General features: G+C 39.4%; 3 protein-coding genes across 3 annotated transcripts in view; all 3 read left to right on the top strand.

Moving 5' to 3' along the window:
• The first annotated feature begins 1542 nt into the window (after window positions 1-1542).
• On the top strand, window positions 1543-7691 carry LOC138056779 (N-acetylaspartate synthetase-like). The gene is made up of 2 exons (XM_068902670.1): window positions 1543-4277; window positions 7053-7691. The coding sequence occupies exons 1-2, from the start codon at window positions 3912-3914 to the stop codon at window positions 7362-7364; spliced, it is 678 nt and encodes a 225-aa protein (XP_068758771.1). The 5' UTR covers window positions 1543-3911; the 3' UTR covers window positions 7365-7691.
• Window positions 7692-10189: 2498 nt separating this feature from the next.
• On the top strand, window positions 10190-16097 carry LOC138056780 (large ribosomal subunit protein eL20-like). Its single transcript, XM_068902671.1, has 5 exons — window positions 10190-10317; window positions 12320-12499; window positions 13511-13640; window positions 14792-14901; window positions 15949-16097. The coding sequence occupies exons 1-5, from the start codon at window positions 10300-10302 to the stop codon at window positions 16039-16041; spliced, it is 531 nt and encodes a 176-aa protein (XP_068758772.1). The 5' UTR covers window positions 10190-10299; the 3' UTR covers window positions 16042-16097.
• A 1950-nt stretch (window positions 16098-18047) lies between these two features.
• The window catches only part of LOC138056776 (synaptophysin-like), a 23419-nt gene continuing 14819 nt past the window's right edge, over window positions 18048-26647 (top strand). The window contains exons 1-2 of the mRNA XM_068902666.1: window positions 18048-18206; window positions 20911-21258. Coding sequence (XP_068758767.1) covers window positions 18141-18206; window positions 20911-21258 — 414 coding nt within the window. The 5' untranslated portion in view covers window positions 18048-18140. The remainder of the gene's footprint in view (window positions 18207-20910; window positions 21259-26647) is intronic.

The raw sequence follows: 26647 nt of genomic DNA, 5'->3' as shown, positions 1-26647 counted from the left end.
CGTTTCCGGCCCAATGACTGAATCAATTCCAAGTTGGTTTCTTTTGTTACGTATTTCGGTGCTCTTCCTCTATCCGTTGACTTTCTTTCCAAATGTATCAAAGATTATCTTGCTCGGTAAAGCCGCCAAGGGTTTTGGCCATTGCATTAAATCCGGGCATTTTATGCATGACATGTCTTCTTAGAAGGTCTGAAAGTTAAGTTGCAGTAACCAAACCACAGACTTCGATTGGGGGTGGAAGCGGAATAATGAATAACGGCTTAAAAAAGAGCATGAATAAGGAATATTTAGTGCTCGAACAATCGGAATAACGAATACGGAAAAATTAATATCAAAAAACAAATTCATTAATGAATAATAAATAACTCTGAAAAAAAAAATGGAAGGAATGACTGAAATCCAATTATTCCGCTTCCACCGTCCCGAGACTTGGACTGCCTTCTCATTCTCGACCGGGCTATACCATTACTATCAATAAGGAGCAAGGGTGGCACAGTCGGTTTAGTGCGCGGCCTTGGTGCAACAGGTTCCGAGTTCGATCCCCGGATCTCACATCCTTGTTTCGACTTCTTTCCTTTTAGTGTAGCCTAAGTAGCTTTAAATACCCTTAAAACGGAGCACTGATGGGAAGAGGGGGGTAAAATGAGCGCACTGTCGGCTTCCTGGGAGAATACTCTCTGGAGAGTAAAGGCACTTCCGACGTTAAATAACGTGTACCTTTACCTTTACCTACTCGATGTGGTGTATTATAGCGCTTTAGTAAGCCATTACAAGTGTTAATCCATAACCATTATTGTAGACCAGTGTGTGAAAAGTATGTGTGGTGTTATTCAGTTGTAAATAAATTCGCTTCATAGTTCTTATTTACTTCTGTAAGTCTAAAGAACACACCGTACCCTTCTTTCTGAAATCAAATTGACTTCCCCTACCTAGCCTATTTTTTAGAGATTGTAGCTATTTACTTTATGATATAAACAGACAGTCAGTACCAGCTAGTATACTCAATCAGTTTGTTAAAACAAGTCAGATTCACAATTACAGAACTAGATCTGTCTCTAGCGACTCGTTTTATTTTAAGTTCTCTAGAACTAATAAAATGTATTCCTTTTTCTCGAGAATTGGTGCCCCAATTTGGAACTCTATTCCTTTCTCGATTAAACTACTTAAACGCTCGTTCTTTCGTAAAAAGATAAAGGAATTATTACTAAATTTCTTGTGGTCAGAAGATGATTATGTCGAAGTCTCCCGTCTTATTAAGCTATTTAATACTTTAAGTTAGCTTCTTGTCATAATCTGAATGTAGGTGTTTGGTTTATGTTAGTTCATTCTATTTACTGTGTAACTGTATAGTAATGTCTTTACTGTTATTTAGTCCATCTATAGATAACCTTGTACTTGTAGTATGTCCTCAGTTCTCCCCGCCTCGATTAGTTTATAAGCTATTTGCGGGGGGAAAGAAATGTAATTATTTATTTCTAATTTTCAATAAATTTTGTCGTTGTTGTTGTTAGTGTAATTTGGGTAAAAAAGTCTGTTTTTTTTTTTTTTTTTTTTTTGCTGTAATTTAGTGGCAAATATTCCCTGCTTGCATAGGTTCTTTTCTTTTGCGTTCGCTGGGCTAGCGAGTGCGGGAAAAGAGACCACGTCTGCCATGCGCAATGGGTCAAAACTCTGCTTTTGTTAATGAGTTTACATCAAGTGTCGTGTGAGGGATCGGTCGCTAAGTAATCGCCGTGCATGCTGAACCTGCAGTGAGTTTCGACTCGTAGCAGAGGTCTCTTTTTTTTTTCCCATGCTCGCGCAAAATAAAAGAGACCTGCTAGTGAATGGTGAATATCGCTGACACTGGTAACGCCTTACCGTATTTGGACTTGTGTTTGTTATTATTATTATTATTGTTATTATCATTATTATTATCATCATCATTATTATTATTATTATTATTATTATTATTATTATTATTATTATTACATGAAAGATTGATTTTTCGAAGAAATGTCCACAACCTCGTTCCCAGGGCTTTTCTCCGCCGAGGAGAAGGTGGGCGGCCTGGGAACGAGGTTGAAATGTTTGCCATGTTTTCTGTCTGATAGGAAGCATTTGAGCCATGTTTAAACAGTTTTGCAAGGTATTTCGCGAATCTTTTTTCTTGCTCATTTTGGATTAACTTGCTTCTGCAGTTGTGCACGGATGACAATAACAACGACGACTCCGAGTTCCCTTCACTGAACAGTTTTTCTCTGAAGAGTTTTAACGCAGGGACTGACTGGCTTTCACTTGTCAAGGGTGTGGTAGGGTACAATACAAAGTACAACTGCAGTGACCACCCGTCGTGTTATGGTCAGACACGCTTGCCGTTCTCTTTAATTAAGCAAGTCTACTGGTAGGCGAGGCTGCTGGCGATGCAGAGTAAACCAGTTTATAGACAGTTCTTCCATCTGAAAATTTGAAGAACTCTTTTCCACTGTTAATTTCTCTTTGTTACGTAATCGAACCTTGAGGAAATGCCTCCCCACCCTTCCCATCCCACCTTTAAACTCATTTCACCGTACTCGTAAATTTCTCTTCCCTTTTATGCGATAGTAGGTCACCCAATGTCCTGCTCTGGGCTTGTATACTCTAAACTTCTCTCTTTTTTAAAAGAGAAATCTTATTATGTTACAATAGTGGCGCTCTTGGACGTAAACAAAGACCAAGCAGTCACGTTTTCAAGGGTTTGAGGACGTCGTTATTTCGTGGTACGTGATGCAAACTAGTTGATCTGTCTGTCAAACGCAGGCGCTCGTGACCACTACGTACGTAATGTCTCATGTCAGCGCACGCACCGTTTCAAATCGTCAGTGTTTCGTGCGTTTTGTCGCGTACCGTCAGCGTTGTTTACAAAGCCGGGGATGAATTGAACCTGGTTCTTAACTGTCTATTCCTTCATGAAGTTGCCTGATGACCTAAAAGTTTCTGTGCGTTCAGTGTGCCCCTGAGGCATCATTTCTCGGCCATTTTGACAGGTCGTACACAACAACGAGTGGGCGAGACTTATTGACAGATGCAATCAATGAACCTCCCTGTGGCGTGCTTCTGTCTGAACTGATTCCAGAGTCCAAAGAATAAATGACTCGGAAACATACGCTGACAAGTGAGAAGTTTGTTTTTCTCCCTTCAAAATTTGGAGCTTGTCTTTTTCCCCCACAATCTTTTTCAAGCTTGGACAAAGATATTTAATTGAGGTGTCTACCACCTCCAAATCTCACACATCCTTGGCAAGAAACTGTTATACGAGTATTGACTTTTGAGGTGAAAATACTTCTTTGCAGTGCCTTCTTTTCTTAAAATCTTATAGGGTGGAAAATTTGTGGGTGCAACTCTTTCCACACCACACAGGTTTCTAATGTGTTTGTGAAGTCGTAACCAGTCATAGGTTTTTAGACCTAACGGCCACCATTGGCTCTTCTCCAAACGTGAGAGAGCTGGTGGTTCTGGAAATTTCTCAACCTTCCGTAGAATGTTATTTTCGCGGGCTGCCTTTTTACGGTCACTTCACCAAATTTCTCATTTGTTTTTCGTTATTTGATTCGGTTGATCTGGTCCAAGCTTTGTGAATTTAAGGGGGGGGGGGGGGGGGGGGTACATTTTTGAATTGTTGTTCTGATGATAAGGACCTCACTGAAGAACACACGAGGTCAAGTTATTAACCTTTTGGGATTTCCGTATTTGAACGAGTACTAAATATAGCGCAGATCAGTCAGGTTATTTGTTCGCGGGTACGTGATCTGACACGAGCAGTGACAAAAGCTCTTCAGTCGCTATCGCCCAAAGCAAGCAACAGAACTCTGCACTGCATTTCACGCAAGTGAAATAACTTCGATTTTTTTAGCAAGCTTACAACTTGTTGGAAAACCGTTAAGTGCGTCACAATGTTAACAACGGAATGCAATTGTCTTGACACGAAATCAACAACAGGTAGCCGCCGCTTGCCGACTTTGGACCGGGATTTGCGCGTCAGACGTTTCGAAAACGCGGATACGCACCGCATTCACAATTTATTCTTAGAAGAGACAAGATGTCTTTTGTGGCCTATGTTTGTGCAAACTGTTAGGAGTCCACCGGCCGTTCTTCTGCATTTGGTTTTCGTAGCGACCGGAGTTCTTCTCGTACGCTCCTGTTTCCTTGCCCTGTTTGGTATTGTCGTTGCCTTCTCTGGTATTTTCTTGTACATCTATAGATGGTTTTACAAATATCTGACGAGTTCACTGAAAGGGGATTTGGCAAACATTACACAAGTGAGTCAGCTCTAATCAGTGCATGCAGTATATACATTTATACATGAAAGCAAACATGTATTTCTCTGCTTCTTATGAGTACCGCGCCCATGCAAACCCGGGGAAAGCTAAGTGGTGCAGTTAAAGGTTGCCCACACGTGGAAAACAGTTGAATAAACAGGAAGAGCGTGCGCCTTGCGATAACAATCATTTTATTTCAAACAATTTAGAAAGAGAAAATTTCATTAAAAATGCTGAGAAAACATTCAGAAAGAAGGGAAAAAATAAAACTCCGTGAGATATAGAGGTACCAAAAACGAAGTGTTGCATATATTGGAATGGTAGTTTCCTCGAAATCACAGTAACTGCCATACCGGCAAAAAAACGAAAACTCTGCAAACCAACTCGGCTGATAATGTTGCTTATTGCATTCAAGTTGTGAAGCACTGAAGTGCGTTTTAGTTAAAGTAGAAGTCATTAATGAATGAAAACAAGTGGCAAAAAAAAAACCCAGAAATTTTTACAAAAATTTAATGGTACTTAGTATCTGACAAAAAAACTGTCGAATCTATGAAATGAGAAATGAACTTTTCATATCTTTACAAATGTATAAATGATTACTGTAAGGTGATTTTCATCTGTTTCTGTGAACATTGCTGTAGATTGTAATGAAAAAGCAGCGTTTCCTTGGCGGATATACTGAGGCGTTATTACCGCAGGAGATGCATTTCATTTCATTAGACAAAGCGGCATTCAAACGCCGGTTTTTTTTTTTTTTTTTCAAGAGGCACTCGTCTGGCGTTCAGGCTTATCATTACTTTTGGACTTCGTTTTCAAAACCGCAAAACGGTGTAAACAGAGAAAAAACACTTGCTTACTTATTTCAGTTTTTTGCCCGATATACACCCTTTTGAGTTTAATTTTTGAGAGGCAATCCTTTCATATCTCAAACCTTTGTGATCCTGTTCCAATCATATAAGAGAAAATTTCCCGTGGGGTGCGTTGTTTGCCATCAGATTTTGCAATGTCCTGTTTCGATACCATGCTCGAAATTAGTACAAAGCACGAAATATTCGAAGTGTGAAGCGAACACTTGAATGATTTTGGTTCGACTTTTTCAGCATAAATATCCTGTTTTTTTCTCTGATTCGACCTTTAACTCAAGCTTATCGCTCACTCTGCGTTAGCACCATTGACAATGATATTTTGACTGTCTGGTAATTTGGAGGTTGAGAGAATCCGGATGTAACCAGTGATTTTCAAATGATTGTTCATTTTCGAAACAAGAGAGTTCGTAATTCTCGGTTAATTTACAATACAAGGTGAAAGTTCAAAAGGAATAGGCGCGAACCGTAACTATTACATAAGGGATGTCAGGTGGCAGGGAAAAATGTCATAATTCCCGAAAACCCCAGTAAAACACCTGCTAATTGATGCTAAAAAAAAAACGAAAAGAAAAGAAAGCAAAACACAACACTGGAAAGAAAATTCGTGTGCTTAAATTCAGCAATCCAACCACTGCCAATGAAGACCAGCTTACATTCCTGAAATTATTGGTGTGCGTGCAGTGAAGATTCCAGACCTAATCATTGGTCTGGATAACTCTCATATCTTTATTTTCTACATGGAGTTGAACATTTTGAGGGTGCAAAAAATTTTTTTCATAGACTTAAATGTATTGGCTTCATTTTTTTCCCTTTCCTGTTCATGCTATGGAAACTTGCAAGCACATGAGTACATTTCCTCTTCAGGAGTAGAAATGTTTTTTGAGGTAATCGTGACAGTCGTTAAGACCTATAACGACATCAAATATTAAACGCGTTAAGGCTAAAACCAGTCAATGGAAAATACCTGCCATGCCTTAGATCTCATCGTAAACTTTTAAGATGGACTCTACCCCGACATAAACACGCGAGCAAGACCGGCCACGTGAAAAATGAGGCCAAAACACGTGGTATTCAGGTATCAATTGCGAGATCTCCAGGATTACGACATGTATCAACAATCGGTTGTGACGTCAGCTGTTTTGTCTGTGGCGTAATTTAATACCGATACCGAAATCGATCCAGGTTGAGTTCGATACCATGTTATCAAGGCACAAGCTCCTTAAGTCTATTCTCCTCTGAACTAGTAAGGGATCCAATGGAAAGGGGGCGGTCTTTTGTTTTGCAAAACAAAAGACCACTCACTTTCCACTGCCTCGTAAAAGAGTAAAGGTGAAGGAGACCAATAACGCAGGTGGCCTCTATTTTGACTCGTTTTCTCTGTTTTCAATAATAGTGTATTTTCATTTTTGTCTAAATATTTAAGTGGCAGCTCTCTTTAGAAGAGTATCAACACCTGGATTCTCTCTGCTACACCCCCAAATCAAAAGATAGGTTGGAACATCAACCCAAAGGCAACACGAAACCATAACCCTCAGTTTTGCCGCCCAACACAACACAGTGCAACACGGTCAAAAGAATTTTTTTAGTCGTATATGAACCCATAGTTTTTGAGAGACGACACAGTTTCCATTGCGTAACCAGGCTCTCATCAAACTTCGCCGTGGACTTTGAACACTGTTAGCGCGTAGGGCATCGAATGATTGGGGGCTTCAGTTACCCTAATAACTTATCATGACCCCCCTTCTCTCAACGCCGGCCCGCCGCGCCAACAGGGATCAGGGAAGTCGTTGTGTTTATATCGGAAATCGGGTGTTTTCAGACTGTTTTGCGGTTTTGTTGTCACCATCTCGGCCTTTTTTAATTAACACATCTTAAAAACATTTTTTCTCATTTCTGATTTGATTTACAGCACTACCTCTCGAAGGAGAATTCCAACTTTTTAGTGGCGGAGTTCGACAGCTCAATAGTTGGCTTCATCGCTGTGGAAGAAAAATCTGAGAATATTGCAGCTGTGAGGCGAATTTCAGTGGAAACGTGTTTTCGAGGGAAAAGAAAAGATATCGCCAAGAGGCTTTTACAAGAAGCGTTGAAATTTTGCCAAGAATGCGATTACAAAGAGTTGGTGATGGAACTCCCTGGAAGTAATGAGACAAAGACTTATGGCATGAATTACAGCAACATAAAGATCAAACACGACGTCTTTATTGCACGGCAAGGTTAACACGTGTTAACAAGGTCTGGATAAGGTCACATCACAGAAAGGAACAATCTGTGTGTCCATGTCGGACATGTCACGCCATTGTATGCAGATTGAGAAACTCTTCTAAGATCATAAGAATGCTCTCTCGGATTTAGCCGGTCATGTACCCTTGGTTACATGACGTGAACTTCGCTAACTCTAATGTCCGGAAGTTAAACTTTACCCACAGACAGTCGTGCGTTGTTTTTACTTACACACCACGAGGTCGATAGTTCAATTTTCCATTGACAGTTCATTATCATTTCTTGTAATGCAATGTAAATTAAAAAATTACCCTTGGGCCCTGTTTATATGGAGAAAAGTTGTCCCAAAGGAGTCATCTTTAGCGAGCGTTTATGTGAGAAAAAAATTGACCCTTTTGCCCAAGTCAGGGGCCCGTTTGTCAAAAGTCTCGAAACTTTACGGGCCATTTTCGGGTGCCACGTTTTTCTTTGTTTCTCAAGAATGGACAGGATTTGAGTCGTCAAACTTCACGTTTATTTTGCTTTTTGTTGCCTTGAAAACATGTTAAAAGATCGGCATTCTAAAACAGGCGGTTGGCAGTTTCAAAAATGGCTTTTCGAGCCCGCCTCAGTTTTAATCATCAGGCCGCAGTTGTTCGAAGGGTGGGTGGATAGATAACTCAATTGGTTTTGCTAGTGTTAATCCGCTGGATAAAGATTTATCCGGTGGATAGCATTATCCACCTTTTGAACAACAAGGGAATGAGAAGAGACCGCTCGCGCATGCTTTCATTAATTAGGGAGCTTAAGCAAGCGCGTTTTTAAGACGCGGACGGCAACCGGAAGTGAACATTTCGCGTGCCAGGACACTGGTATCTCCCAGATTTTTATACTAATCATTTCTGATGGAGAAAAGATACTTGGCAATGTAAATGTAGTTGTGTGGAAGACAAGTTAAAAAGGAAAACAGCTCACTTCCGGTTGCCGGTTGCGTCTCAAACACGCGGGTGCTTAAGCTCCCTAATATTATCTTGCCGTTACCGAGTTGACACGAGTAGACGAGCCAAAGTGTTTACATGGACAAAGGTTGGCCCGGCTAAGAGGGTGACCCTACCGTCGAAAAAGGGTGATCCGGCTAGGCGGGTCACCCTTCTAGCCGCGCCAACTTTTCAGCTCTCATGTAAACGGTTCGCCGTGTTTTATAAGGAAATGAAAGAAACGTTGGCTCGCCCAGAGTAGCTCGGGTTGGCGAGTTACCCTTCTACCCGGGACAACTCTTCTCCATATAAACGGGGCCTTGAACAAAAAGATTTGAGACTTTTCCCGTTTTTTTCACTTATTTACCATAACCTGAAAGAAGACCAAACCAAGGTCATTCCCCCACCCACCCACACATTGTTTTTCTGGTATGGGTACCATTTTTTCAAGATTCATTTCATGGAACAAAAGTTAATAAGATATGAAGATCTATATGGACAAGGAGTTTTAAAATGTCTGAACAATTTTGTCCGGGATTGTAACTTGATCTAATTTTTAATAGAAGTTTTTTGTTATCGCAAGGTGTATAAATCTTATTTGTTCTCATCCAGAGAAATTATTTTCTCAATAAATATGTCGGTTTTGAAAAACTTCCTCGTGACCCTCTCGCTCTCCTTAACTAATACTCTAACTTTTCTATCAGAGATCGTTAATTTCCAGAATTTCATTTGAAAGCCGAAGAAACAACCAAAGAGCGTTTTTATCATCATCATCATAAGAAATCCTCGAAAACCACATGTCCCTTTGCGTGTAATCACTCCAAAAAAACTCATTTTAAACTTAGAAGTGTAACTTTCAGTGAACTCAAGGAAAAGATTTCGAAGAGGCTGAGAGACGGAACCCAATATCCACCAAACCAGAAAGACAAGCCACTGAAAATTCCTAAGCTCTAAGGGTGCGTTCGATTGACCCTATTCCGGAATAACGTATCTGGCGTTTTGAAGCGGCAAGGGTAATAGGATATGTTTAAAATAGTATTTTAGCAGGTGTTTGACAATTTTAATGTGAATCTCCGTAAAAATGAACGATTTCAAACTTCTATTCCACGTATTCCTACTCCGGAATACGGTCAATCGAAAGAACCCTTAAGAGTATTGGAATAAAGTTATTCACAGTCCTCGAAAGGCTAACCCGTTTTGAAATTGTTGCTAACACCTAAATACTGCAGATCTACGGCATGCACCACTTTATCAATGGTAATTTTAACTTGTCCTCCAACCTTTCAGTTCTGTATCTACCCCGGATTTTTATTTCACTTTATAAGTTCCAGCTAATATAAGGGTTTTGAATATCGCATTGTGCAAAACGGCAGGATTCCAAGTATCAGCCATAGTGTGTGCGAATGATTAATTTAATTGGCCGCTTCGAACAACTGGGTCCAGAGGTTCATTGGCTGTTGAAGCACTGACTTCTTTTGTTCAGGGGTTGGAAAATTTGGAAATAAAAAAAAAATAGAGTATTGTATGACGGATTTACAAAGACCCCATTATGTTGTGACGAGCTTTAATTTTGCGGCTGAAGATAACTTAGGTATGTCGAGGCACGTCTCGCTAGAACTATTTTCAATAATTGTTGATCTTCTATTCTAGATCGTGTGATGGCACCTATCGACTGATCACGTGATGAGCTTTTCAGATTGCCGTTAAGGTCTAGCCCCTATTGCAAAAAACTAATTAAACTAAAATTTCTCCCCTCCCTCAATTCCTATTGCGGCCGTGATTTGAGCTCGGACTGTTATCATCGAACTCTCGGGATCATCATCCCCCGTCTCTGCATCACATCTTCATCGTTCACTCAGCCCAAACGTTCGTGCATTAAAAAAAAAAGGATTGGTACTGAGGACCCAGCAGGCTTCGCGCGACGCCATATTACCCCCAGCAGCTCCAACTTATTTCTCTTCTTCCCTCGTGTTGAAAATGAAGGTCCGAGGGCAGGTATTAAAAATATGATTTTCCCATTTTGTTAGTACGCGAAAGTCCGAAAATAAGACTGATTTCACCTCTAGTGATACCATGCTTAGCACACTGCGTAATAAATTGATACATTTCGTTTACGTTCTAAAAACAATTTAGATGGTTTAAAACAAAGTTTTCGTACAACACCATCGTTGTACTTTTGTATGTTTATTAAACCAAATGAGCGAGAGATTGTTTTGGAAAAAGAGGCTTAAAGTTTTCAATAATAGTTTAGATAAAAATACAGTGATATCCCAAACCATCACACGTATTTGACCAGTTGTTGTGATCAAGGTAACTTCAATGTTTGAGGCTCCAGAAAGGGACTGGTGTTTTTACGTTGTTTCAGCTTACTTAACAGTGTAGTCGTTTTGTGCTGTTGTGTTATTTGTACGCAAGTTGTCAAGTTATTCCTGTGTTCAGAGTGGTTTTTGTTAAACTTGGTTCCCTTCCTTGGGTAAACCTCTAGTAAGACAATTTTGATTGTTAAAACTCTTTGGTTTTAAGGTTTTTTTCACCGTGCTACACGAATTACTTTAATTAGTGAAATCCGATTACTAAATTTTCTTCAATGATGACTTACCTTCATGTGATGAATAAAGAGGAGTATTCAAGAAACCACTCTCTTTTTGCCTTGCTCTAAGCAATTTTTTTTCATCAATTAATAGAAAGTTCATGCGAAGAACAGCTTTTAACAGAAATTTCAATCTTGAAATAGCTTTCTAACCTTGTGAAAGCCTTTTCAAAAGTGGCCAAAAATACACACATGCTGGCCACCATCTTGGATTATACTTAGCAACCTGGCAACCCTTTTGTGACGTTGTTGCGCTCAGCTGATAACACTTCTCATGAAGCAAACAACTCGACTGAGCCATATCGCTTTGAACCAGAGTGCATTGATAAAGGAATTTTGTTTCCTCCGTCAAATAAACAGTCAGTGACGTGGTCTGAACAAGAAATATGTTTTCCTCCTTGACATGAACTTCTTGTCTTAGCCGTGGCTTTACTTTTTCTCTTTACCGGGTTACAATTGAAAGAAATACCTCTTTTGCTGTCTCTTTCTGACCTATTTAAATAATTTATGTAGCTGAATTAAAAGGCATAAGTAGAATATGAAGAGGAATCTTAATAGCTTTGGTGTTCAAGCTTCTGCTAAACTTTAGGTTGAGCTCAATGACATCATGAACATACCGCCAGGCTGCTAAGCTAATTTAGTGATCGTGCAGGATTTAACGCCACTTCAACTAAGGATTTAATAAGGTTAGAAAGCTTTGAAAGTTGAAACTTCAGGAACTACATTATCTTTACACTAACTTCGTACTCTGAGATGGGTAAAAAGTGCCATTTTGGAGTGAACTTCTCCTTTAACGCTAAAATAGCCACAATCATGGACAAAAGTGTTGGGAAGGTAGCTTCATTTTACAGATAACCCTCTTTCTTGCCTGAAGAACGCCAGCATCGAATATGGGGGAGGGGGAGCCACAAGAGCATGGTATTTCGCAAATACTTCAGCCAATAGTGAGAATAATCGAATTGGGTGTGAAGTGAACTGATGCCCGTAACATTCCCAACAACTTTTGACCACGATTGTATGTGAAAAAGGCAGCATTTGTGAGTTAAAATTAAGTTGTCAGAGGAAGGGATCCTAAACCTGAGTTTCTTATATGTTTAAACTTATGCTATAAAGGATTTGAAGACCTAATATTGACATTGCCTTTTGCACCTGGCCATGTAATGGAAACATTTCAGAATAGTAGAATTCAGGTTAATGTTAAAAGAAGATAACAGCTAAGAGAGAATCAGTTTTCTGTTGTTTTGTCCTTCGTTTCTGACTGTAAAGTTCGATGATGATTTTAACCCTCCCTCTTTTCTTCGAAGAAAAGAGTTCTTCAGCAAGTTCTGCATGTTATGATTCTTCTCCTAGTATGCATTCTTTGTTTATGCTTCGTTACCTACCTTTTTAATTTTTGTCATGCTTTAGCTTAAAGAATATGAAATCATTGGCAGAGCTGTACCAAGTGGGAATAACACCTCTCCACCTCTCTACAAAATGAGGATTTTTGCCCCAGATGACGTTGTGGCCAAATCGAAATACTGGTATTTTTGTTCAAGGTTAAAAAAGATCAAGAAGACTCGTGGAGAAATAGTTTCATGCAAGCGGGTATGTGCCACTGGTGTAATGCTTGCGGATTAGAATATAAAGTAATACACTGTAGTTTGCTCTAACAACACTGTAACTACGTACAAGGATAGCAAATTTTTTGTTTCATTTTGTTGAAGATCACTGAGGCCCTATTTTTTATGCCAATGTGGTGTCAGATGAAATTTATTGTGAAAAACATTTGGAAAGGAAAACGTTCCACCTTTCAACAACCCCATGTCATCGTTGTCGAATGTGAAGAATGTAACATAAGTGACTAATATGACAGAAATGCATGTGTGTGAATTACAACGATCCAAATAAGTAAGCAATAACATGAGTGTTCACACAGTTTCATGCAAATAGAGTTACACTGTACTTTGAGTATCAGCTTTGGTCTTTTCCTGATAAAGAGCATTTAAAAAAAAATTCACACTCGAGCTTGGAAAGTGGGTAGACAGAAAGATACATTACCGGTATTTGGCTAACGACTATTACAATCTCTGATGCTTTCCAATTTGCTGAAGATATCAAACACCCTTTTTCCATTTATTCATGCTAGATAAGTGCCATATGGAATGTGGTTTTGAATTTTTTACTGCTTTTAGTCTGATAAGACAGTTTAACTTTTTCTCAAACTCAATTTGATGCGCAAGTAACAGTAACAGGCATGCACAAATTTTCAAAAGGTGGATAATGCTATCCACCGGATAAATCACTACCCAGCGGGTAAAAACCAGCAAAACCACTTGAGATGTATCCAGTGGATAGCACTATCCACCCTTCAAACATCTGGGGCCTGATGGTTAATGTCATCTTTCTTGCTTGTTTTTAAAAAATGTTCTCAGATGAAAAAATGTCTCCACTTAAGCATCTCTTGTGGGCAATTTCCTTTTTCCTTTTCTTACTTATTTGCATTGCTACTTTCAAAGTAGCACAGTGCATTGATTGTACAATAATATTCCTAACAGATGATGGTGATGGAATTTAAATGGAGTTTTTTCCAAGCATTTTGTCATTGTCTGTTTACAGATCTATGAAATGAAGCCCCTGCAAATAAAGAACTTTGGTGTTTGGTTGCGTTATGATTCTCGCAGTGGAACCCATAACATGTACAGGGAGTACCGTGACTTGACTGTTGCTGGAGCTGTTACTTCTTGTTGTGAGTAGAAAGCATTAGACCCTTAGACTTTAAAAGATACCTACAAAACCCTTTTCCTCTTTAGAAAGTTCCCATTGACCAGTGAAATGGTCTGGGATTAGACTGAGTGAAATCTGTAAACGAAATCTATGTGCGTATTTGAAGTGCAGGCTATAGATGAAAGAGAGAAGTGATCCTTGTACTTACTACGAAAACCACCGATCTGTGGAATGGATGGGAATTTACCGTGCCCTCTTTCACACTTAAGTAGCTCAAATTCTTAAGAGGAATTGGCAGAACTGAGCGCACATGGAAGGCTCTATAATCGTGGAAAAGCTCTAGCAGAAGACTTGAGAATGAAGATTATACAAGACATGGGAAAAGGGGGCCACTTCACCACAGGTTTCTTCATGGGAAGTTTTTCTGTGATTGCCAAAGAAAACAGATAAATTTTGAAAACATGTTTTTGCTTTGTTGCGGCCGTTATAGCTAGTTTACCTTAAACCCTTGGGAAAGGAATTTCATCAAAAGTAACAGAAGTGGACAGTGACTTGGGAATTCGGGCACATTCCACAAATCATTGGTTTTCGTAGTACCTGGACAATTTAAGCAGTATTGTCTATTATAGACACCTAGAAAAATTAACTCAGTTGGTTCCAAGGGGATTCAAACCCATGGCTTATCCCATGCCAGTGCAATGTTCTACCAACTGAGCTATGAAGCCACACAGTTGCTTATTGTCCACGTAAGTAGGAGGATCATTTCTCTCCTTTGTAAAATCTATCAGTAGCTGTTTTAGGAGGGAAAGGGTTGGCATACTCACATTCCCTCAAGAACTTTTGGGTAGTGCTGGCAGTAACAAATGTAATGTATAATTAGTATAGGTAATCACATGATTTTGAGTGCAATTTGAAATAAATGAGCACAAGTAAATTTATTCAAAGACAACCAAAATTGGACGAGTGCAATTTGTTGTCTTTGAAAAAATTTAGAAGTGCTTATTTCTTCCAAATTGCACAGAGAAAAATCATGCGATTACTTATTAATAATGTACATTTCTGCTCTGTTAATGGAAAACTACATTTCTCTCAGCCAATCTGATTGCAGAAATCTTTTCATGTATATTATTAGTGGAATGTACAGTAATCATTCATTTGATTTTATGTTTACAGATCGTGATATGGCTGCTAGGCATCGTGCACGTGGATCTAGCATTCAGATCATTAAAGTGAATGCAATTCCTGCCAACAAATGCAGAAGGCCACATGTCAAACAGTTTCATGTGAGTTAATTAATTAACACTTTTAAGTACAGTACAAGACTATGTTTGTCACCCCTGGACTGCTCCCCACCCAGACAAGTACCGGTAAATCCGTTTGGAGCAAGACAGTAAAATCTATTAGTGTCACTTTTAGGAGAGCATGGGTTAAGTTTGTCATCAACAAGCATATTTTTTTCTTGTCAGGCTCTTATTTTGCCATGTGTTGTACTACATGTATTAGTACCACTTGATAGAGCGAAATAAAGCTCTGTTGACATAATGAGCATTTTTACGCGACTATTAATCTTCCCTTTGTTTGTGCCAAACACCAATATTAGCTGTGAGGGTGTCAGAATGGTTTTTTTTTTTTGCTGTAAGAACTGTATTTGGACATGGTGTTTGTCACAGTCCATAGAATGGACCTTTTCAGCTTGTACATTTTGTTTTCCCAATACAGATCATGTGATAATACTATGCCTGCATGCACTCTTTTTAATGAACAGTACAAAGGACCAAGCCTCCTGAGTATTATCACATGATCTGTATTGGGAAAACAAAATGTACAAGCCGAAAAGGTCTATTGTGATCCTGTCAGGTCTCCCAATTATAGAGGGATTTTACGACCAAGCCCGGGTTGCTCAAAAGAAAGGGAAAGGAACTTCAAATATATTTTTTGAGTGTCTAGTGTTCTAGTGTTGGAGTACTAATTGGGGACACTGCAAACTGAAATCAGCAAATTAACGCTTTCATGGGTAACATTATCCAGCGTTAAATACCATGGAAACCTATGGATTTTGATACCTTTTAACCAATGGTTTCTGCTGCGCTAACCAGGCTCCCAGCAATGGGTCCCAGAATGTAGGAGTTCAAGAAGTACCAGTAAAAAAATTATTGTTGTAGGGATGGGTTAATGATTGCTAGAAAATCTGCCTTTTGTTCCTATCGCAATTGAGAAAAATGGGGGAGAACTTAATGCTTAATTCAGGAAATGGTTAGTCAAATATTATAAAAAGCAAACATAGTCTATGCAGAAACAAATTTGTTTATTGTGTTTATTTATTTTTACAGAATTCCAAGATCAAGTTTCCTCTTCCTCATCGTGTCATCAAGTCACAATTCAAATCCAAATTTGTGGCCAAACGTCCAAGCACTTTCTTTTAAAGATGATGTGAAAGAATAATACTGTGAAGCAAAAATAAAATTGACCTAAAAATTCAGTGTTTAAGTGTTTTTTGTTGTACTATATTAATATTATACAAAATTCACCTTTAGGCAGTTGCTTACTTCAAGGGTTAACTTTGTATGCAAGATATTGATGCAAACAAACGCCCAAAACATTTGTAGTGAATGACTAAAGTGATGCAAAATTTCTCAATATTGCACTTAAGCTGTATTTCAATTTAATTTAAAAAATGCCTCTTTTAGTCTGCTTGACAGCCCTGTATCTGTAGTGCATTGCAAAGTATATGTACAAAGGCAATGGGAATCTTCCGGGTTTGAGGTACTAGGTGAACAGGGTTTTTACCACCTTAAGTGTTAATATCGTCTACTTGTAACTGTACTCAAGTTTTCTCATTGTTGCAGCAAGAATCACAAGTGGAGCTACTTTCAAATTGCATTCTTTCATGCAAACTCTTATCAATGATATCTATGATGCCATACACTGTACGTGTTTGGACGCCATCATGTTTTTGCCCAAATAACCTGGATCTCATGTGATAGTGTTACAAGCCACTTTGAACGGGGTCAATACCTTGATAGTTAACTGTCTGGCAATACCAAATGTCTTGTTGATGACAAAACACCCATTCAAACACACCCCTCCAATCCTTGACTACTGCTAGTTTTACATGTAAGGGGGTCACTGTGAAACAAACCTCCCCAATTACCAATTGGAAAATTATCTCACTTTTTTGGGGACTCGTACGCAACTTTTGTTTGACCCAAGGAGAGGTGTGAATTATTCCAAGCTTGGATTCTGTTGTTGTCTCTTTTCTTCCCTTGCCTGGGTTTGAGTTAAGGATCCCTAACTGGAAACATTCGAGTCATTAAGTAAATGTTTCCAGATCGTTTTGTATGCTTTATGAAAGAATAGGACGGTTAGAATAGTAAAATAGTAGAATTGTAATAATTATTATTATACTACTAGCATACTAGCCAACAAAAACCGATCCTTGTTGCTTACTTCAAGGGTTAACTTTGTATGCAAGATATTGATGCAAACAAACGCCCAAAACATTTGTAGTGAATGACTAAAGTGATGCAAAATTTCTCAATATTGCACTTAAGCTGTATTTCAATTTAATTTAAAAAATGCCTCTTTTAGTCTGCTTGACAGCCCTGTATCTGTAGTGCATTGCAAAGTATATGTACAAAGGCAATGGGAATCTTCCGGGTTTGAGGTACTAGGTGAACAGGGTTTTTACCACCTTAAGTGTTAATGTCGTCTACTTGTAACTGTACTCAAGTTTTCTCATTGTTGCAGCAAGAATCACAAGTGGAGCTACTTTTCAAATTGCACTGCTAGTTTTACATGTAAGGGGGTCACTGTGAAACAAACCTCCCCAATTACCAATTGGAAAATTATCTCACTTTTTTGGGGACTCGTACGCAACTTTTGTTTGACCCAAGGAGAGGTGTGAATTATTCCAAGCTTGGATTCTGTTGTTGTCTCTTTTCTTCCCTTGCCTGGGTTTGAGTTAAGGATCCCTAACTGGAAACATTCGAGTCATTAAGTAAATGTTTCCAGATCGTTTTGTATGCTTTATGAAAGAATAGGACGGTTAGAATAGTAAAATAGTAGAATTGTAATAATTATTATTATACTACTAGCATACTAGCCAACAAAAACCGATCCTTGTTTAATCTTTGAGGCACATTCCTGACATTACACAAGTATTTAACCTTCCGGGTTTGGTGAACACAAAACCTCCGTCTTGTAACCCAAAGCAGTTAGATGAAGCAAAGTCAAACTTCTCCGTCTCTTAAAGCAAAGTTTGATGAAGCAAAGTCAATGAACCGTTTCTTTGGGATACGTTTTGTTATTTCGGGGAAAAAAAATTATTTGAATATATTACTTGCGTGATATTGATTTTGGTGGTATCATTACCCAAGTTACTAAAAATAGGAGTGAAATCGATGCGAAACAATGGTGTGTTGCAAGGCGCGCGCGCGGGAAAGCGGGAAGGAGCGGTCGAGCAGGACGAAGTGAATTGATGCACTTGTCCTGTCGTTGATTGCTGAAACTGCATTACCTCAAAATGAATCAGAAACCCAACATAGCCATCTTCAAGGAGCCTAAAGGACTGATAAAAGTCATCGAGCTTGTAAGTCAATGACCAGTGTTATGATTTTTACCTAGCAATTCAAACGCTTTTTCATCGAAAGGCAGCTGCTAGCTACGCCTAACCTAACCTAACCAAGGCTCCATCGAGGTTTTTATTACATTTCAGTGGTTTGGGGCTTTCTTTACTCTGTCTATTTTTACTTTGTTTGTTTCGGAAAGATGATAGCTAGAGCATGTCTATCTTATGCATCGTCATAAGTAAGCTTACTTTTTAAATTGATTGCTGAAACTGCTTACTCTTCAAGTCGCGCGAAAATTGCAAATGATAGGCTTGTTCGGCTTAGACCAGGGTACAGAGGTCACAAGAAGTGCTATTACCAACATGGGATGATATTAATTGGTGAGACCCTCTTGACAATAACAAATTCATGGCAACAATACAGTACAAAAACTTTATTTTACCTCGAATTTCAAATAAATTAGTTAATATATCTGAAGAAATGAGGAAAACTCTATAGATCTTTCTGATGCCGAAAGCCTTAAGGCCGGTTTACACAGTGGGACTTGTCGACCCGAGTTTTGGTGGCGGCTTTGAAAAAAATCGGGCTGACATAAAAAATCTGTTGCAGTCGACAAGTCGCACCGTGTAAACCGGCCCGGCGGGTCTAGTTTGCAGGTCGCAGGTCGCGGGTTGCAGGTCATTGTTTTACCAATACAGAAAGTATCCTAAACATTCTTAAAAGCTAACCTTAGGCCTAATTAGGCCTAAACAAAAGTTTTTAGGCCAAAGGTTAGCTTTTATGAATGTTTAGGATACTTTCTGTATTGGTGAAACAATGACCTGCAACCTGTGACCTGCGACCTGCAAATTAGACCCGCGAAACCGGCTTTTAGATAAGTTACTGTACTCACTGCAGGTTGCCATACCAAAAACGTTAATAATAAAACCACCATTTTGTTATTTGTTAAAAGGCTAGTGATGTTATGGCGAGCCAAGGGCAAAAATTGGTGATACATACTTCCCATGGTTATTTATAAAATAATTAGGATAGTACGTGCACTCTCATTGGTCAATAGCTGTGTTTAGATGAGAGTATGGAAACACGGCTGTGACATCACATGAATTTTGATTGGTTGTTTTGTCAGACACGTGTTTTGATTGGCTGGTAGGAAATGTGAACATGTATCAAGAAAATCTGTTTCAATCTAGAAGTGAAAACGCCAACATTTTCCTTCATTCATCGAATTATCTTTGAGAAATATTTTATAAAAGCAACAGAGGACTTTTTTCCGTGTTTCCATAGCCTCATCTAAACACTCGGGGGAGTTGGGAGAATTCAAGACAGTTATGCAAACCCGGGACGCAGTCGAGGCTTGGCCAAATTCTCGCAACATTTCAATGCAACATGTTGATGTTTATATGCTCCAGGTCCCTGGTGTGTAACAAGTCAACCTAGTGCATAATTGCTCTAGTGCAACAATGTTGGGTGAACATGGCCAAACAAGTACAACATCATGCACCTCTCAAATGTTGCACGAAAAAATTTGACCGTTTTCAAATTTGATTCAACATGTGCATGTTGCAACGTAGCATGATGCATTTAAATGTTGCAAGCGTTTGGCCAGGGAAACCCGAGTGTCTCGAGATGCGCAAAATGTATGCGTAGTAACAATATTAGGTGCCGTCCTTAACTGTACAAAAAATGTATTTGGCACTGGGGAGCTAATTACTTGAGACACTGCACAGAAATTGAATCACATCAAATCATAGGTTGGTTTTTTGCCTTTTGGAGCAGAGTTAAGTAGAGTAAACCAACAAAGTCAACCCACATAGGAGATAGAGTCCTGCGGGGGTGGGGGGGGGGGGTACACAGGTCGGGGAGCAGGGGTGGCGCAGTGGTGAGAGCACTCGCCTCCCACCATTGTGGCCTGGGTTCGATTCCTGGTCCCGGAGTCATATGTGGGTAGAGTTTGTTGTTGGTTCTCTCCTTGCTCCGAGAGGTTTTTGTCTGGGTACTCCGGTTTTTCCCTCTCTTCAAAAACCAAGACTGCCAAATTCCAATTCTTGCCAGATTCAAATTTACTTTGACAGTGACAACAGTTGGTTACTCTACTTAACCCTTTCACCCCCGTGGGGTTCCCCATTGACGAGTAAAATCGTCTGGCGTTAGGCAGAGTAAAATCTATAAGAGGCACTCTTTGGAGTGAAAGGGTTAATGGGGACATAGTTTTTGAGTGAATCTAGCTGTTCTTAACCCTTTCACCCCCATGGGGTTCCCCATTGACAAGTAAAATCGTCTGGCGTTAGACAGAGTAAAATCTATAAGTGGCACTCTTGGGAGTGACAGGGTTAAACCAGCAGCCAACTTCAGATTTTATTGAAATCTCTGCCGGTTTGGGTGTGAATTCTCCTATTCTAGAGTTAAGAGTTAAAATATGCAGGGGTAGATATTTTTGAACATGCACCTCTCCAACTTTGGAATGGTGCATTTCAAGGAGAATTTTATTTTATGACCCAAAAAACTGCTAGACTGATTCAAATCTCTTGGGGTTAAGGTTCTTTGTGTGTTGCATCTGCATGATAATGTAGCATTCACAGTTAAATGCTATGGAAATACTTGGAATAAAACTTTTTTTCCCAAAGGATTTGAGTTGGGTACAACATTAAGCTAGTTGAATCTGTCTATTAATTTTACTTCATATACACAGCAGGATGATTAATGGTTTTTGTTGCTTTTGTTTAGGGCATCACTATCTTTGCATTTGCCACAGTGGCAGGCTTTATTGGTCGATTTACATTCAACGTCAAATGTGTGGAAGGCGGAAACATTCGTACAGTTAAAGGGGTTATCTACTATCCATTCAATGAACCAAAACTCTATGCTACAAATCCTTGCAAAAATGAAACTGCTGATGATTTGGAAAAATTTACATCAGAGATTGACTACCGATCAGAGGCTGAATATTTTGTGTTTACTGGAGTGACGTCAATGTTATTTGTGCTTGTGGCCGCTGGTTATTATGTGTTTTTTGAAGACAGAGCCAAAGATGCAACTTCCACTGATGTTGGACTATTTTCTTTTCCTGTTGTGGTGAGACACCTTTTGTTTCTTAAATCATTCATTCTACAATCTTGGACATTTCAAATGGAAAATGAAGACCACCACTCCCCCACAATTTCAATGAAAAAATGGTGGGTTTCAACTTGTGCACAGCTTCATCATTGATTTTGGGGGGAGGGGGAGCAGGGCAGTTTTGTCTAGTAGATTTTGAGCTTCCACTAGCCATTGGGGCCAGTAAATATTGTGAAGCAGTGGAGTTCTGGACGAAAACAAAAATAAAATGAAAATTATTTAATTCTTATGGATAAGGCAAAAGGAGAGAATAGAAGCTAATAACAGAAACTGTGAGCGGATTCTATGGAATTTACTGCCTTTGAAAATGATAAGTTGAAAAAAAAAAATGATGAGGAAACCAACGTGGATTACATTTTCCCCACGTCACGTTACGAACGATTAATCACGTGTGAAATAATGCGGAACTTCTCGGCTGCTGTTTCCATATGCGCGTTACTCCATTGCAAACAATCACAAGCACCTTCCGAGAGCTGGATCACAAACAATTTGCTTAAATGGAAACACCTTTTACGTTCATCCCCAATTGTCGATAATCAGAGATGATCGCAAACAAGACGCAAGAGATAGAAAATTTTCTATCGTTCCGTCTTGTTGGCGATGAGTGACAGTGCAACTGCGGGGAAACAACGGTATGGAAACACAATTTTCAGCGGTTTCTGATTGTTTGTGATCAATCAAAGATATTTTTAATTAGAGGCAAGTATAAGTAATGAAAATGGCGTTTGAGTATGATTGTGGCAATGCGGATACTCCTCAAAACAGTGAGATTTAATGAAAATCGTGAGGGAATACCCCGCTAAATATACCTGTAGTAAAGTTCTTGATCACAATGAGCTAGTTCCTCCAGTATAATTTGATACTGGCCATGCTGCAGCCGTTGCTGCTCCTCGAAAATGTATCGGACCTAGAATTGGTGACGTCTCTTGAACTTCCTTTCTGCCTTCTTCTTCGCAACAACTCCAACATAAGACGTTGAACACGACGCAAAAACTAAGTCTTCTTTTATTTTTCGTGCTGTTTTCTTCCGATGTCACAAGATAAAGTTGCGTAAATTCAATCACGCATATGGAAAACAGGATCGCAAAAAGTGACAGTGTTTGCGACCGTTTGCGACATTTATTTCAAATTAAAAATAAAGAAGAGATAACATGGAGTTACTTATCTCGTTTACTAGGAATGGTGAATCTCATATAAAAAGAGAGAAAAATTGTTCCGAAAACCATTCAAGCATTAAACGCACAGATTGCTGTTTGAAACTATTAAAAAGAAAATCTTATATGAGGGCAAGTCTGTCCTTTCGAATAGCTCTAATCAAAGGAACAGCCTTTCCACAGACTTTGAACGAGAAGTTTATTTTTCTGCACAGTTTATTTATTTGTTTTTTAATTTACTTTATTCCGCATTTTCCATACCCCAGTGCATTTGTCAGTTGCAAAGTTCTGTGAGAATTGGCCTCAAGGCCAAGAAAACTTTGCCTCCATGAGAAAATACGGGAGGCTGTACATTCCAGCATATTTGCCCCACTGTTGCCAGGATGAATATGAAAATATGAGAATATTTACTAAAAGTGCGAGTTGTGTTTGCAAATGTGGAATGTTTTTTGTGATAGTTTTTACAAATGAATGAAACTGCGCATGACGAAACTGGCTAGTGCAAATTTAGTTTTGTTTAGTGAAATCAGACCTGATACTAGCCACTAGGCTAGTGAGCTAAAAAGCTAGTCTCAAGCCCTTGGGGAGACTAATTTTTCATTTTATTTTGTCCAAGATTGTAGGTGTTAAGGGTGGGTCGCTCTGGGTGGGTCGCTTAGGGATTTTACTCTCTGTAATGCCATATGATTTTACTTGGCATTGAGAGACCCTCTAGCGGTGAAAGGGTAAAAAACAACTTCATATGTCTGCTTTAAACTTTTGCCTCCTGCGAGAGCCACTTTTGGATTTAACTCTTTCTGATGCCAGATGATTTTACTTGGTTTCTTGGACTGACCCCTTAGATGAGAAAGGTTAACCCATCGATTGCTGAACTGCCCCACCCCCCCTTGACAAGTCAATGGGTTAAAGGGGAAATAGTTTTTTGAGTGGGTGTAGGGGTTGTTAACCCATTGACTCCTGAACCACCCCCCCCCCCCCCCCCCTTCCCATTGATGAGTAAAAATCGTCTGGCATTAAACAGAGTAAAATCTATTAAGTCTAGGTGTCAGTGGGTTGAGGTGGGTTAAACCAGTTTCATCACTTTAAAGAGACACTCTCTTTGGAATGATTGACACTACAACACTCTGTCACGTAACAGTAATGTTATGGTTCCATTATGAAACATGTAAGGATGGCTGACATTGTGAAAGGGAGATTAGGGCTATGTACCAACCATGCTTAAGCAAAACTTTGACTGCAACCTGTAAATTACACCCTCAATTGTCAATTCAACAACATCTTAATACAAGCTCAATCATGTGAAGTCATGGACAAGGTTATTGATCAATGCTTAGTTCTTACTCTTAAGGAAGGAAAGGAACTATATTTAAGTGTCTAGTAGATTTAGCGCTGGAGCACTAATTGGGGACACTGTAAAGTGAAATTAACAATTAACACAACAAGTCAAATGTTGGTTTTTGAGGAGAGGGGAAACCGGAGTACCCGGAGAAAACCTCTCGGTGCAGAATGGAGAACCAACAAACTCAACCCACATATGACGCCAAGTTGAGGAATCGAACCTGGGCCACATTGGTGGGAGGCAAGTGCTCTCACCACTGTGCCATCCCTGCACCCCTCTATAGCATAACTTGCCCTCCTTGCCCTCCTTGCAGTGTAGTCAAGAAGCACCCCTTTGTTTTTTGGTCATGCATGGTAGCACTTAAGAAATTACAAGGTAACATTGATGTTAGAGGAGCCAGAGTGGCTGTATGTATAGGGCACCCACCTCGCTATATGGAAATCCCAGTTTCAAGACATTTGCACCATTAGAGGGTGTTCCTGGTTAAGTCCCTGGTTAATTAAAGTTCTCGGCCATGCTTGTAAGTGAGTGGCCAGGTCGGATTCTTAAAGGTTGATCTGTTCTTCTGTATCACCATTCAGGGCTTGAAATTAACTTTTTTGGTCAGGTGCCAGCTGGCAACTAATGGGGATAATTTGGTTGCCAGATCATAACTTTTGGTCGCCAACTTTGCATGCAAGGAAAGTCATAATTATTAAATAGCACACACACAAAAAAAAAAAACCAGCATGAGAAAGATCTCTCAAGCCATTGTTGTTTTGGGCTTTGTCTTTAGTTTGGTGATGGTGTTCTTTAACCCATCATCTGGCGTTAGACAGAGTCTGGCTGGTTTCGGCCGGTTTGGACATCAAAGGGTTAATAGGGAGTTTTTCAGTGAGTGATTAATTAAGGTTATTTGAAATGGAGCGAAGCACAGTCCGTGTTTTCCATAGCAAGGAAAACATGGGTCCTTTATCCTTGCTTTTCACCTAGGCCCCCACACAACCACAATGCTCGTACCAGTCTCCGACCGAGATAAATACGGTTTCAGATGCCCCTAAAACCAGAGGCACTTGGTTTCTTAACATATTTTCTACCAATATTTATCTCCATTTATTAATCACCTAGTGCAGTCAATTTTGCAGGTGTTCGCTTTCTAACAGAGGGGACAAGTTCTCCAACCCACTTTACATTTAGGGTACAGGTTGATTTTTGAAGTTTCCATGCAAATTTCAAATTAATTATGTGATATCCAGGTTCATTATCAATATATTATCAATATCAAGCTAGTTCCGAAGAGGTCCTTTGGTAAGATGGCTAAATCTACGTTTTCAGTGTTCACAACTGGTGATGGATTTAAAATTTCAATATTATTAACCTTTCTTGCTGAATGTTCGTCTTCCGGGCACAAAATTCACATAACTGGCAAGAAGCATACGGTGTTTAAGTGTGCCCACGATCCCATGAAGCTGGTGAAACAATATGGCACCTAGTGAATGCGTTGATCGAAGTACATTTTTGCTCTTATGTGAGAAACTGATTTTCTTGTAGTATTTATACATTATTTTAATGGGGAAAGAAAGGTGAGTCGTGTTCTAGCTACCAGTTCCGAGCGATTTCATCATAAATTATAAAGATTCAAATACAAAAGTTGTCTACTGTTTATCCTGGGTTATCCGACAAAATGTGATTTGCTTGCTGGTGACCAGTTCTGAAAAGCTATGGTAGTTGCCAGCACTTAATTTTTGGACGCCAGTGTGACCAGTGAGTCCCAATTTCAAGCCCTCCCATTAAGCCGCAGCTACACGAGCAATTTTTGCTTGTGCTGGTGATGCAATTTTTCAAACTTTTTTGAGTCGCCAGTGCGAAATGAAAATCACGCGAAAAAAGTTGCCAGAGTTGAAACTTTCATGACAAAATCGCAGAGATAGTTGCCCGTGTAGCCACCCTGCAACTTTTTGGCTGCACTTGCGATGCGACTAAAGAGTATAATTTAGCCAATGAAATTAAAGAAGGAATGTCTGTTTATAGTGCCCCTTGAAGTATGCGATTCGTGCGACCTTCAATTTGTTGCCAAAGTTGTCACAAGTGTAGCCACCCTGGAGCGTAGGCGACGCGACAAAATCAGAAAAAAATCGCATCACCGGCGAGAGACAAAAATCGCTCGTGTAGCCACAGCTTTCGTTGGCTCTGAAAATACCCCTACAGAGGGTAGTCAGTTCAGTTACCAGTACGTATTATTTTTGTGTGGGACTTCGTCAGCACTAGCGATATTTACTTATTTATTTGTATGGGAGAGCCAAGTGTTGTCATATGGTCTCTATTGGAAAGAGAGAGGACCTGGGGAATGAGTGTTTGTGTGTGGTAGCCATTACTCTTCTAGTCTGTTGTCATTTGGCGAATTTTGACTTGTTTTCTCGGTGCGATTAATTTACAAGGTAAGGAGAGTCGTATAAATGAAGAAAAGTTGAGTGAAGTAGTTATTGTAAACATTTTAAAATGAATTTGACTTATTGTTCCTCTCACACAAAACGAGTTAAGTTTGAAAATATGTTACTTTGTAAGTTTTACAACCCTTCAACTTACAATTTTATTGTGAGCTTTATCAGAGAAAAACTGACAATTTATGTTTAGATATTTCTGGATTTGTCGTAGTTCTTAGTTTTGGAGATTCAGAGGGAGTAGATTAGGTTTTAAGAGCTAATTGTAAACCACTTACTGCTGGGTATTTATTTTAGTGCATAAACACTCCCTTTCTGTTTGAATATGCAAGAAATTCTTGGATGAATAAGGGTAAAACGTACAAAAGTCCACTTCTTGGGCAGAACTGTCAGCAATTGCACATTGAAATTATGCCATAAATTGCGTTGATCCT

Source organism: Montipora capricornis, chromosome 7 (genome assembly GCF_036669925.1).
Source record: "Montipora capricornis isolate CH-2021 chromosome 7, ASM3666992v2, whole genome shotgun sequence".
NCBI classification, from domain to species: Eukaryota; Metazoa; Cnidaria; class Anthozoa; order Scleractinia; family Acroporidae; genus Montipora; species Montipora capricornis.
The sequence above is the reverse complement of the archived record's forward strand: the minus strand, read 5'-3'. Positions and strand labels throughout refer to the sequence as shown.

What these genes read in the sequence shown, in the direction of transcription:
- LOC138056779 (XM_068902670.1), top strand. Translation starts at nt 3,912, where the DNA reads ATGTTAACAACGGAATGCAATTGTCTTGACACGAAATCAACAACAGGT. An exon ending in ATTTGGCAAACATTACACAA is followed by an intron (nt 4,278 to 7,052) that starts GTGAGTCAGCTC and finishes TTTGATTTACAG; the next exon opens with CACTACCTCTCGAAGGAGAA.
- LOC138056780 (XM_068902671.1), top strand. An exon ending in AAATAGTTTCATGCAAGCGG is followed by an intron (nt 12,500 to 13,510) that starts GTATGTGCCACT and finishes GTCTGTTTACAG; the next exon opens with ATCTATGAAATGAAGCCCCT. An exon ending in CACATGTCAAACAGTTTCAT is followed by an intron (nt 14,902 to 15,948) that starts GTGAGTTAATTA and finishes TTATTTTTACAG; the next exon opens with AATTCCAAGATCAAGTTTCC.